Below are 14,265 nucleotides of genomic sequence, written 5' to 3'. Positions count from 1 at the left end.
CTACCTTCCACTTGTAGATCTGATTCTACAAGTAACGGCACCCTGTCCTGCATTTTCTGTGTCAACTGTTATACAATAAGATTCGCCAGTGACCAATGTTCTTTCGAGACCCTCGGTGATCTTACACTTCTCCGCCTGAAAAATTTATTATTTAGAAGACAGGGGAAAAAAAGATTTGATACAGACATACATCCCCAACTGGATAAGCTTGTACAAATACGGGGGTGTGAGGCACATCAACGCCTCCATATTTAGCATCAATTCTATATCTTCCACACTCATCTGGAATATACGAGGCTGTGAATGTACCATCGTTGTTGTCTTTTAAATCTACCGCTCTTGGATATCCGTCTGGTCCCTGAAATGAAATCGAAAAATTGAAGGAGATAGGAAATTTTGAGTCGTGATAAGGATTTAGGTTGGGATCGAATGGCTAGAATGCATAATCAGTACTCATCACATCGTCTATGGTGTCGAGATTGGTAGCCTTGGCTGTTACATAATGAAGATTGAGACCTTCGTGTATGGCAGGGTAACACCGAAGACAACATCTTCAAGATATCTTTTGCGATATAGAAGCAGGAACTTATTGGTCAATTCTTTTTTCAAAGAGACAGAATAGGATATATGGTTTCAACAATACATAGCCAGAACTTGTTTCCAGGTTATGTGATTTCAAATACAGAGATGTGCTCTGGTCCTCTAGGTATCCCGAACTTAATATGTGCAACTCTACAACACTGTGGCCACTTTAGAGGGTGTTACCAGGTAGGTTTTTTTTCTTAGGAAGAAGGTTAAATAAGGATCAGCAGGAAGTGGGAGAATAAGTCTCAATTAGTTTTACTTACGGTAACCGAAAATTTGAGGTTTCCAGGACCTGCTTCCGTAGTATCAACCTTAACAGTTGTGGGCAAGGAGGCAGGAACTGATTTCTGGTTAATGCTTGGACCTTCCAACTTGACTCTTTCAGGTTCGGTACGTGGTCTCACTTCTACATCGAATGGACTCCCAGGAATGTCTTGGCCATTATATGTCACTTGGACTTTCAATTTTGACCCTTCTTGTGGTGGAACATAAGAAACGTCGAACGTTCCGTCTTTATTGTCTCTTATAAATGGTTTTTGTGGCAGGGGTTTTTGGTCAGATGTTATGTTTACACCAACAGGTGCAGGTCCTGCATGAGAAGCGTCTATTGTGAACTTTGTGTCTGTAGCTTCTCTACATGATGATTTTTCAACTCCTGGACCAAATGCCCGTACCAATTTTTCATCTACCTCCGCATCCACCAAAACTTTGAAAGGGGATCCAGGAATTTGTTGATCGGCAAATTTGATAGAGATATCATATTCTCCAGGTGCTGTAGGAACGTAGTTTACGAAGCAAGAACCGTCTCTATTATCTTCACAAGTCATTTTAGCTTCAGATGGCCCTTCAATCGCAAGTGAAAGACCTCCTTTTCCAGCACCTGTAACAGTAAATATAGGTTAGAAGACCAGCTAAAGTTTTTTATGAGGAATACATACCTTTACTCTCAACAGTGAAGGTGTTTGTCTTTCCAACTACACCACGATCTAAGCCTGGTCCATAAGCAATTACTTTCTTAGCGTCACATCCTCTCCTGACATTAACCACGAAGGGTGAGCCAGGTATTGGAACGTTGTCGTACATTATATCGATAGTATGACGTCCTTCTTCGAAAGGTATATAGCTGACTTTATATGTACCATCGGGTAAAGCCGTTATCAAATTTTCTGTATGTTGTCCAGATGGATTTGTTATGGTGCACAACACCTTACCATTTTCATTCGATTTAGTCAAGGCTCTTGCGTCAATCACAAAATCTGTTACCGAATCAGTGTGAACACCTAAAATGGACAATACGTGAAAAAGGAAGCCAAACAAGATATTCAAAAAACATCCAATTAATTCATTCTATAACAATGCTTATTATCATTAAACTAACTGACAAAAAACTGCAACACCCAGAAGGAGCTGTTTAAACTTTTAATGTTTTTTGGCAAAACATAGATAGTATAGCAATGATTGAATATGGAGAAAAAAAATCATGAAGGTACGAACAGAAATCCAACTACTGTTATGAGATGTTATCAAGCGTGGTTTGATAAGGCCCAAAATCGAAGAAGAGTAGGTACCGGATGTCTGAGGATACAATTGAAGTGCTAGATCGACATCTAAGACTTATGGCCATTAGAGACCGATTTGCGACAACTCGCTCTTCAGCTGATGAGTGGTTAGGAGAACAAGGCCATCCTGTAACGGTTTACCACCGGATAAGGTCTTTTGAACTGCAGCATTATCGATCCCATCTTGTGTTACCTCTGACGGTTGAGCATCGCCGGCAACGATTACAGTGGTGCAGAAAACGTCAACATTGGAATGTGGAATGGCATCAGGTCGTCTTTACTGATGAATCTCGATTCTTCTTGAGTGCACATGATGGCCGAAGAAGGGTTAGACGACGTCGGGGAGAAAGACGTGAACCTCAGCTTGATGTTGATCATCATGTACAACGGACAGTAGGCGTTAAGGTATGAGGTGCTATTGCAAATGCAAGTAGGTCACCTTTAGTCTTTATTCGAGGTAACATGACAGCGTGCTGAGACATGAAGTATAGGTAGCTTGGGATAGTATCCCTCAAGAAGAAATAGACCATCTTATTGCATCAATGCCGAGACGTGTTGGAGAGTGTATAGATAATCGCGGTGGACAAACACATTCTCAACAAATTTATCAAAAAAAAATTGTAAACCCTTCGTTTTTTTTCTCCAAATTTCAATCATCCACTCCTATATTGCTATATTATCTATGTTTCACCAAAAAAAAATTTGAATTGAAACAGCTCCTTTTTTTTTGTCAGTCAGTATATTTTTATTTCCATGCAGAGCAAATTCCAAACGCAAAAACTTCATTATATTAAATTATGTCAGTTCAGTGGCGCACCCAGAGATTGACGAATACGCCCTTGGGTGAGTAATAAGACGAAGCGAAAACTCAATCATGTAATTTATAGATATCAATTGACGACATCATCGACAAAATAGCAACTTTATGGATGATACCACTCAATAAGTTTAAATTGCATTTTATTAGACGATGCTAGACTCTGAAGCACTCGACCTGAAGAATGATTCAGCCAATCAAACAAAAACCATTCCAGTTGAGGTCAACTTCTGTAAGCCCACTTTGATGAAATATCTGATACTATCTACCTAAGGAGTGTAGAGCCACAATTGATCAATACTTCTGATCGAGTACTTCCTAAGTTGCATTCAAAGCTATTCATTAAAAGATCTCATGTAAGTCGAAAAAAACCACATCAAATACGACAAAATTGTTAATCGCAAAACGCACATCTTTTTACCGTGCAACTGAATTCCGTTGCCTGATACTTTTATTTTGTTCATATTGACTTGAGGTGATATGAAGGCCTGGAAAGGGCTGCCAGGTATATGTTCATCGTTGAACGTTATGTTTATACCATAATCGCCTACTTCTGTCGGTAAATACGCTACAGAGCAGGTACCATCACCGTTATCTCTGCAGTTGATAGCTGCTTCGCATGGACCTTCCACTGTAACACCTAGCCCACCTTGTCCAGCACCTCTGGTGTCTATCATAAACTCAGCAGGTCGGTTTACAATACCTTTATGTAAGCCAGGACCGCTAGCTTTCACTTTTTGTGAATCACTGCCTGTTAAGCAGGTCAATTTGAAGGGTCTATGCGAGATAGGCTCTCCTCCGAAAGAAATACCTAGTAAATACTCCCCCAACTGAGTAGGCGTGAAATTTACTAGGTACCCTTCGTGTGTAGGTATAACATGAGCTTTAATTCTGGCACCAGATGGGCTAGTGATCGATATGGCGATCTCTGCTTTACCTGCGTCTTGCGTTATTACTCTAAATTGTTGCAAACTATTCACTGGAGCAGCTAGATAGATTTCGAAAATCAAAAAACTTTCATGGCAAAAGGATGATCGAATCTAAAGGGGTGGTATAATTTTGTACTTACTTGGTTCTAATCCATCGACTTTAATTTTAGATACGTCGACGTTGGGTTGTACTTTGAACTTAATTGGAGTGTTAGGCACTTTGAGGCCTCCGTAAAATAAGGTAGCAGAATAATTTCCAGCGTTTGGTGCTTCGTATTCTACCTTGTATTTGTTGGCGTCGACATTCGAAACTTTTAGAGGTACTTCTTGGCCGGTATCTTCATTCACCAAAGAAACTATCACTTCAGCGTCTCCAACTTCGCTGTAATTTGAAATTTGGATGATTAGTACGTGATAGCAATGTTTTTCTTCGTTTTAAACATACCTGGTATCGATGTTGAAATGTGTAGGCGTGTTAGCTTTAACACCTTGTTCAATTCCTGGACCGAAACAAGTAATCTTCGAGATATCTAGGCTACCTTCTACCGGTACTCTGAATGGAGAGCTCTTAGTAGCTACGCCTCCGTAATTCACTTGGACTGTGTGTTTACCAGCTGTTACAGGGTTGTACTTGGCCTCGTATAAACCTTCTGAAATTTTTTGTACATCCACTGGTATATCGTTTGAACTGGAATCAGCTACCTGGAAATAATGACCGTTTTCATTGCTTTCCACCAAACTGTTCATGTAGGTGTCAACTTAACATCCAAAAAGTTGAAATGAAAATCGGACTCTGGACATACAGGCTTATAAAATTTACCCTGGCCATGGTAAAACCTTGGTTAAGATAGATGGAAAGAATTCCACATTCTTGAACTCAAAATGTGAGAGGGCCCATTTGATGAGGAGGAATCTAAGGAAAGTATCATGGAGCATTCTCCACAGAAGGAAAAATAAGAAGGGTAAAGAGGAGGAAATTACCAAAAAACGTACCAGGAGGACTCAAAAATTCCAGAGGGCTATTGTAGGAACTTCTTTAAATGACATAATGGCTAAGAGAAATCAAAGGCCTCAAGTCAGGAAAGCTCAGAGAGAACAAGCCATCAGGTCTGCCAAAGACAAGAAGAAGAGCCAAAAGGCTACCAAGAAGGCCGCACCTAAACAAAAAGCAGCCAAGAATGTAGCAAAGGCTGCACCACGTGTTCGAGTCAAATGTTAATTTAAGATCCTTGATAATAATTTAAAAAAATTAGCTAATTAAGAAGAAATAAACAAGCTGGTAGATATTAAATCTCCAACATTTTCAAGAAGAAGATCAAAAATATACCAAAAAAATCTTCTAAAACGCGTTCTGCTACCTGGGAAGCATCATTGACTATTAAGGAAAGATTAATATAAAAAAAAAACAGTAACTTGTTACCAACAAACATCTCAAAGAGAGTCCCTTATCGGAACTTATGTCTCTTCTAAGAACTGTGAGGTTAATTGGGTGAGAAAAACTGAATCTACAAATTCATTGTTCACCAATCGTAAGCTATGCAGCTCTCATCTGGTGGCCAAGAGCAAAACTAGTGACGAGGAAATTAGCCCTAAGGAAAATACAACGAACAGCGTGTCTGTCTATCATACAGCATCACGCTGTCCAATTGCTGCCAAGCAAGTCATCTTGGACCTGCCTCCTCTAGATATCTTTCTGGAAAGCGAGGCAGCCAGATGGGCTTTCAGGGTGGCAAAAGAATGTGAACGGAAAACTGGTGAGGAGAACAAGGAGCTCCTGAATGAGGTCACAGATAACCTACCACTAGAGAGACTAGAGTTTCAGAAAAACTTCTACACGATATTTCCAAGACCTGAGCAATGGGCTACTGAAGAAGTGGCTTCACAAATACAAAATCTAGTAAGATAGGGATGTAGAAGTATGATAAAGTGAAAAAAACCCTTACCTTCACTTCTAGCGGTGCCTTTCCTGCCTTCCTAGTGTCGATGCTGATCTTGGTTGGAGTGTTCAACTGAACACCTTTATTTTCAACTCCTGGTCCTGTGACCTCTACCTTTTCGGGGTAAAAGTCAGTGGAGGGTGAAACATAAGCTATATACGGACTTTTTGGTAGGTCCTCGTTGTCGCACAATATATGAATGGCATAATTACCAGGAGCTGTGGGATAATATCTCACATCAGCCGAACCATCGCCATTATCCTGGCAATCGATTCGAGCCTGAGAAGGTCCTTGAATGCTGAATCCCAAAGCTCCAGTTTCACCATTTGTATCCACGGTGAATAAGGCAGGGTAGCCTACCACTCCACCTGTCAATCCTGGACCATATGCTCTAATTTGTGTTTCTTTGTAGGGACCAACTTTTACATTGAATGGTGATTTTGGTATCTCTTGTCCAGCGAATGTAACCATCACTCTATACTGTCCTTCTTTCAATGGGTAGTAAATAGCCTCGTAGGTGGTGTCGTCAATCTGTCTAAGTTTACACGGTTCCTTAACACCTCCAGGTCCTATTACTTGTACCTCTGGTTGACCTTCTCCAGCACCTTCAGTGTTTATTTTGAAGTCTGCTTCGTCTTTGACTCTAACACCCAATGGTTGAAGACCTCTGCCACATACCTTAACTTTCTTGGGGTCAGATAGGAGAGATAACTTGACGCCGATAGGACTGTTTGGTATGGGTTTGCCGCCGTAGAAAACGTTGACAGAATGCAAACCAGCCTTTCCTGAGGAATACTCACAACGCCATGTGTCTGGAGTAGTTGGTCGAATGGAAACAGGCGATGATAATCTTTTTCCTGTAGGGTCTAAGATGATGACTTCTGGAACACCTTTTCCAGCACCTGGAATTTATTTAAAATCAGAGTGAATAATGAGTTTAAAAGCGAAGTGAATTGCAAGGTTTTCTTGGTTCTGGACAGACTTAGTGTCCATATACTTGGATGACTACTATATTCGCCAGATTTAGCGTAACATGATTTTCTTTTTTCTATCCCGGCTTAAGTTGTACTCAAATGGAATAGAAATTAAGGTTGGTTATGTATGGATTATTATATCAAGCTTTGGAATTAGTGTTCATGCCATGAGCTGTGGAATTGAAACTTACCTTTCGTATGAACATCAAAGTGATTGACCTCTTCGATGAAATTTCCCTCTGGTTGGATACCAGGTCCTGAAACTGTCACTTTACTTGGATCGCCAGGAATTCCTGCCACCTTAACGATGAAAGGACTTTTTGGCACGTTTTTACCAGAAAATTTCACGTATACTTTATAGGTGCCTTCGGCTGGTGCTGTATACATCACGGAGTAGTATTCTGAGTTGTTATCACGGTTGACTCTGATCTCTGCAGGTACTTTTTGACCCTGTGCATTTTCAATCTCAACTTCTACATGACCTCTTCCTGCAGAGAAGGTTTCAACGGTGAATGTTGTTGGGACACCCGCAACTACTCCTGCAGGTTCTACACCAGGTCCGTATACTCTCACCCTTAAAAATACACAGGATTTCATGAAGGAACTATCAATATTGCTATAAGTCAAATTCAAAGATTCTACCAATTAGAATAAAAAAACAATCATTAAGCACTGAAATCAAAACACTCTATAAGCAAAAACTTATTTACTTCTACAAACAGGTTGGCCCATATGAAAGAGTCTAGCTGAATATTTCCAGTATGAGGTTTTACTGGAAACACCAAGACAGGTAATTTTTTCATGACATTTAAAAAAAAAATCTTGGCGTTTTCGGGAATATTTTGCAAGACTGTTTTATGTAGGCCAGCCTATATATCAATATGATTTTCCACTCCCAAATCTCAGTTATTAGCTGTCACACAAATACCAGAATAAGACGTCAGCTTTCATTCCTTACCGAGGCGGTCGAGACCTTTCAAAATAAGAAAATAATATCATATTTTCAACTACAAAAATACTATAGAATATTGAAAAAAAATCAATAAAATTGAGTATTTCAAAAAGATTAGAAACTTGATATTTCTTTCTTCAGTTTTGTTCAATTTAATCTAGTTATCATTTGTTGAAATCTTTTCTTTTTTATCATAATTTTTTTAATTTTTAAAAACTAACTGAATGAAACTCACTTTTCTGGGCTTGTTTTCGGTCTCAATGGTGCTCCCTGTTTCAATTTTGCATTTGGATATTGGGAGAGATATGTCATCATTGATTGTTCATCTACATTCGGATTCACAATTTCTTCTGGTGTTATGAGTTGCGGGACATTTAACCAATCATCAGCCAAGCCCATTGCTTCTGATGCATTTTGAACAGAATCTTTAGGATCCCAATCCTGAAAAACAAAATACATTAGAAGATGCTACCCTGCAGGTTGATTGAGTAATTATAATGATTCCAAGACTCATGCGAAATTTAAAAAAAAAATTACACGAATCAGTTGTGAATGGTGAATACATAAATCTACTCACTGGCCAATCGGGACACAAACCAGGAGCTACAGCATCTACAAGTGCTCCTACGGCTTTACCATCATTCCAATCTGTAGTGAAGTTTTTAATTGGCAATTCAGGACATTTACTCTGGATCCAATTCATCAACCTGGAAATTAAAAGTTCGATAATGAAACTTCCGAAATTTGAATAATATATATAAGGGTCATTCTTGCTTTCTTCATTTATTATTGTGCGATTTCTGGAACTTACCTCTGTTTCGGGGTAGGTTCCGATCCACCATTCGTCAAATCGTCCTCTCCTTCCCACATAGGGAGAGAAATTGAATAGTGCAAAATAAGAGTCCATATCAGTCCCAATATCAGTTTTAATTTACAGTCTACTATATCGCTGGAATCTGAAAAAAAAATTAAATTGAAAATTTTCTCTTGACGATACGTGTCAAAATTTGACAACAGTCCGATCATAGTGTCGATGACCAAATCTGAAGCGAGGAAAAACGCAACTGTCAGCTGGCAAGGTTATGGCGTCAGTATTCTGGGATCGCAAGCTATAATATTCATTCAATACCTCCAAAAGGCCAGACCATCAGCAGCGATTATTATATAGCGTTATTGGATCGTTTAAAGGATGAAATCGTTAAAAAACGGCCTCATTTGAAGAAGAAAAGGTGCTATTTCATCGAGACAATGCGCCGTGTCACAAATCAATGAAAACAATGGCAAAATTGCATGAATTGGGATTCGAATTGCTTCTACATCCACCGTATTCGCCAGATCTAGGCCCCAGCGATTTTTTCCTGTTCTCAGACCTCAAAAAAATGCTCGCTGGAAAGAAATTTAGCGCCAATGAAGAAGTAATCGCCGAAACTGAGGCCTATTTTGAAGCGAAAGACAAATCGTAATACAAAAATGGTATCGAAAAGTTGGAAGATCGCTATAATCGCTGTATCGCCCTCGAAGGCAACTATGTTGAAAATCGAATTTTGCCAAAAACATGTGTTTTACTATGGTAGACCGGGGACTTTTCAATTGGCCTGTATGTATGAATTATTCTAGTTTTTTTCGCCAAATCAATGTAAATCGTTCTCAAAAGTCTAATTCATGAGTATGACAATAAATAAAGTCTGTTATACTTTAAAATTGAAATATATGATTGTGAAATCGACCCAAAAAAAATTACCATATTCTTATGTCGAAAATAAAATTGCAGGTAAGCAAAAAAAGTAGTTCTCCATCAATACATAATCGAATTATCGATGAAACAAAATTGTCCAAATATTTATACATATTTTCATAAACAAATGAGGTAATTGCATGAATTCATACCTCCTATACGAATGCAAATAAGTTTCTATATGCAACAAAATATCCTGAAATCTCATCAGTTGGCGAAATTTAATCATTTTGTTATTTCGTGTTTCGATAAAAAAAATAGCGCAGAAGGATTCAATTGTTACTAATTGTTTTTAAATGAGTCAGAGTTGTATTTTCAAAACTAATAACCCTGAAATGTTACCTTATCATTTACTTCCGATCATGTTGAAAATTATCTCTTCAGCACACGGTTTGTTTGAACAAGTGATGAATGATGACTTCATTGTATAAATATTAATAATATTCCAAACATGAGGTCTTCAATATATGCATCTGAATCATTTCAGATTGTTGCTTTCCAAATTCATTCATTTCAATATTATTATTTAGTTCTGTTCGAAAGCAGAGAACGTTGAAAATTTGTATATTGAATTCGAATGGTAGAACGAACAAAAAGTTTGGTTTTGTGCATCAAATCCATTTGAATTCAATTTTGAATGACTCGAATTTTGGTTAATCATTGAAAACGAATATTAAAATGACCTTTCCATGAGAAAAATAACTAGCATATTAAATTTTTGCTGAGTTTATAACATTTTTTGTTGTCAATTTTGATGTATATAGTGTATACAGGGTGATTCACCGAGATGGCCTATTTGTTTCATGATTTTCAGCTGAAAATTTGCATATTGGGGTTTGAGACAATGATCTTTCTTCCTAAATTATTTTCAGATCTCTACAATTCCCGGTTATACCGGAAACAAACAGAGTACTACTTACCTTATTTCAAATGGCACACCCAGTATATTATTGCATCAGTAGATAGCTTTTTTGACGACAATTTCGGCAATATGTCATACTTAGGTAAGAACTCAACGGTTCATGACTTAATGGCATTCTTATGAAAAAAATAGTGGCGAAAAGGACTCACATTTTTTTTTCATTTTTCGGCAGAAAAAGCTTTTATCGATTTTTTTTTTTTTAAGATTCTGCAAATAAGTTGAGTTTTTACCCAAGGTATGGTATTTTGTAGAAATTTCCGTCAAGAAAGCTATCTAATGATCGAATAATATACTGGGTGTGTCATTTGAAATAAAGAAGTAGTAGTCTGTTTCCGATATAACTGGAAGTTGTAGAGATCTGAAAATATTCTGGGGAGAAAGAGCATTGTCTCAAACACCAATATGCAAATTTTCAGCTCAAAATTATGATTCGTTTTCCATGAACGTCTAATAAGCCATCCCGGTAAATCACCCTGTATATTGACAATGAAAAATTAAAAAGAACTACTTTCTCATTTATTCAAATTTATTCAGATGCAGTTTTTGTTTAAAAAGTACCGTTTTTACTTATCTGTTCTACCTCAGAAGTATGTTACACAATTTGATGTTATCAATTCGTGGTTTTAAGGAACTAATGCAATCAAAATATCAAACATTTGCTGAATAACACAAGTGAACGGACTGTGGAGCGTTTGTAGAGATTTAATTAGCACCGCATTTTGAACGAACTCAAGGTGCCTGCTGTCATCTCCTTATTTAGAATTCCATTCATACAGTAAGCAACAATTTCTGAAGCCAATAAATATCAATAGGGAACGATAACGAATTAAGTGTCTGTACTCGTGATGCGAAAAATATATCGAACTGGAATTTATAGAATGGAATACGTACCTCCAATAGAAATAAAATAATTATACAAATTTCAATTTGAAATAAACAATCGATCGATTCAAAATCCAGTAATTTGGGAAAGTAGTTTGTATTGACATTTTAACTTCAGAAAATTTACGTCATCAATGACGTCACATCATGTGAATTGCGCGTTTTTCGTGTTATAAAATGTTTTGGAATTAACTCCAAGAATGAATTGTGAGATTGTATCGAGTAATGATTCATTCAAAATAACTTTTTTTTTACAGTTGACAAGACATATTGAAAAGCAAAATTATTGAAACAAACATAATTTAATTGAAGTTTAAATGGGATTTTCTTAGGAATTGTAGCGACACGTGCTCTGCTTCGCATGTAATGTTACGTGTCTAATAATAATAATGATTTCAAGTTTTTATTTTTCGAAAAAACTGAATAATATAGGAAATTGTTACGCGTACAATGAATAATAGTTCAAATTAAAAAAAAGCATCAATGACGAAACAAACTGAAGAGTGAAAGATAAATTATAGTTCCAAAAAGAATTAGAAAACTCGCTTAAAAGAATAGAGCTTTGAATTTTCTTTAATATGAAATTGTGAAGAAAGGTTATGACGTCTATCATATTGTTTATACTTATTCTACCGATGGAATATTTTCAAATAAACCGTTTCATAGAATATCATAGATGCACAAAGATGAAACTAACGAAAACGTTTTAAAATAGTATAATCTGTAAATAAATTTCGTACAGCCAATTAGAGTTTCATTTGACAAATGAGCACATTGTTTATTTGTATTATTGTAATGTAAATTCGCATCAGACAAATTCTCTTTCAAGCGGAAAATTGGGCGTAACCTTGTCCCCAAAATCAATTGTAATTGATGCATCTCACCAAGGTAACGAGAGAAAAGACTGACAAAACAATAGCACCACGCCCTTGAAATTTTTTTTATCCGAAAATCGTCTGGCACGAAATGTTTTGAAATTTTCGAAATTGGAGGCTAGAAAAATATTTTGAACGCGCTCAGTGAGTCAGTTGGTGGATCAACATATGTGTCGGTGAATCTAAAATGTGTGTTTTCAATAACAAAAAATACGGAATGATGTTATGACTCGAATTTTTGGGTTGATTCTCGATTTTCTTAAGGAAAATATTATTGATTTTGATAGATTTAGTATCTATTTACTTTTTTTTACACGGATGTATTTTATTGGAATATATCAAAAATAACAAGTTGCGAGTGAAGTTTTTTTATTTGAAATCATTTAAATAACGAAAATGTTTGAAAATTCGTACGTTAGTTTCTGAGATGTAGTGACCGGTGTATGACATCATCATCGACTTTGAGAGACTAGTTCTGCGAATTCAGCATTATACCTGTATCGAAAACGTATTATTTTGCGAAAATTTAAGTAGGGTTTTTTTCAGCTATTGAATTTTGGTGAATTTAGTAGGGTTTAGCGCGATTTTGAATTGTTTAAAGTGGAGAATGGATGTTATTGAACGGATGTTGTTAAAAAAATAAATCAGTACTCACCAATATTAACAATTCGTATTCCTTCATCGGTTTGTAGAAATTTAAGGGCCACTGACACATTTTCGAGTTTTTGCGATCTGAACATAGGCTTCTTGTTATGTTTTGGCAATCTTTTTCCGGCAAGTACTTCGATGAGAGTTATAAGTCGTAGTCCATCACTTAAATCGCTTTCCAAATTGGCTATATGCCTTTCCACAGTTTTCAAATGTTCGTTCGCCCATCTCGTGAACGTATTTTGTTGGATTTTTTTCCATTGGGCATCTTCTGCCAGCTCTCGTTCGGTGGTCACCATCTCTTCTTCGTTGTCGTCTACAACACCGCAATACTCTGCATCGCGCTGAATATATGATCCGACCGGTTCAAAACCGGTGGTATGGTAGCTAACTCCGCTCATTTGGAGACCTCTGTATTAAAAATGCTCAATTTCTTATCAGTTCCCACCTAATTTCGTGATTTCAAATAAATTATTTTCGAAGCATTGTCCGCTTAAGCCATCATTAAGTAAGGGTGTATTTCGAAATGTTATCAACGATTTTCTTCGATTATCTTCTATTTTGTTGATGTTTAGAGGTAACTGATTTGTTTTTCGAAAATTATCGTCACAGCTTACGGTATCGGGTGTTTATGTTTACCTGTAACAATTAAGAGTTGTTGTCAAATTTGGGTGATTCAAAACAACTGAGGGGTAATAGTAAAAACATTGTAGATAGTTGCAGGGTGTCCCAAATTCGATGGTCATTGAAAGCATATCGAGAACTATAAGAAAAAATTTTTTTTTCGAAATAATTGGATATCAGGAAGCAGATCATAGATAAATATATTCGTTCTCGTGTTACAGGGCGTTTCTGAAAAATGACTGTTTCAAATAATTCGCTTTATCTTGGTTTCTGTTTGAGATATTCAAGAAAAATTCTAAAATGTTTTTATAGCTTGTATGATACTCATAAGAGATCATAGAAATTAATTACCCTTTCAGAGATATAGAGGGGGCGGTGTTTCTTAAATGGGAAACCCTATATTTTTAAAAAGCAGTCTTTTAGCCGCAGTTTTTCGCCTTTTTTCGATGGGACAACTTGTAATATGAACATTTTCATTCTTTCCGAGTTTTAATTCATTCTGTGTCCATTGTATAATTTCAATCGAGTCATATATAGGGTGACCCCCTTATATATCGTTTTAGAAATATAGAGAAGAGTTGATGGATTGAGGAATTGTGGTTTTTCCTTATTCAAGGTTCTTCCTCGATAACTCTTAAATAAAAATAATAAAAAATATAGGTTCTAATTCGAAAATCTTGAGTTTTGATGAATTTGAGTTGTCCAAGTTCATGATCTCCTGATAAACACCCTGTACATTTTTGGTCCAAACCGCAAACAGTTTTATAATACTACGTATTTGCAGAATCGAAAAAGAAAAAAAATTTCGAAAAAAGCTTCTTCTACC

General features: G+C 36.7%; 1 protein-coding gene across 6 annotated transcripts in view; it reads right to left on the bottom strand.

Moving 5' to 3' along the window:
• Window positions 1-14,265, bottom strand: part of LOC123686274 (filamin-A) — a 47,983-nt gene that overhangs the window by 28,803 nt on the left and 4,915 nt on the right. For 3 of the 6 annotated variants that reach the window (XM_045626302.1, XM_045626303.1, XM_045626304.1), the window contains 14 exons: window positions 12,823-13,454; window positions 8,565-8,709; window positions 8,331-8,460; window positions 7,989-8,194; window positions 7,760-7,774; window positions 6,993-7,375; window positions 5,834-6,729; window positions 4,336-4,592; window positions 4,031-4,272; window positions 3,383-3,949; window positions 1,524-1,865; window positions 849-1,465; window positions 191-358; window positions 5-135 (listed from right to left, as the gene is read on the bottom strand). In XM_045626302.1, coding sequence (XP_045482258.1) covers window positions 5-135; window positions 191-358; window positions 849-1,465; window positions 1,524-1,865; window positions 3,383-3,949; window positions 4,031-4,272; window positions 4,336-4,592; window positions 5,834-6,729; window positions 6,993-7,375; window positions 7,760-7,774; window positions 7,989-8,194; window positions 8,331-8,460; window positions 8,565-8,709; window positions 12,823-13,216 — 4,493 coding nt within the window. In that variant the 5' untranslated portion in view covers window positions 13,217-13,454. The remainder of the gene's footprint in view (window positions 1-4; window positions 136-190; window positions 359-848; window positions 1,466-1,523; window positions 1,866-3,382; window positions 3,950-4,030; window positions 4,273-4,335; window positions 4,593-5,833; window positions 6,730-6,992; window positions 7,376-7,759; window positions 7,775-7,988; window positions 8,195-8,330; window positions 8,461-8,564; window positions 8,710-12,822; window positions 13,455-14,265) is intronic. The other 3 variants (XM_045626305.1, XM_045626306.1, XM_045626307.1) reach the window with 3 other exon arrangements.

Source organism: Harmonia axyridis, chromosome X (genome assembly GCF_914767665.1).
Source record: "Harmonia axyridis chromosome X, icHarAxyr1.1, whole genome shotgun sequence".
Taxonomy (NCBI): domain Eukaryota; kingdom Metazoa; phylum Arthropoda; class Insecta; order Coleoptera; family Coccinellidae; genus Harmonia; species Harmonia axyridis.
This window is presented reverse-complemented; position numbering and strand designations above follow the sequence as displayed.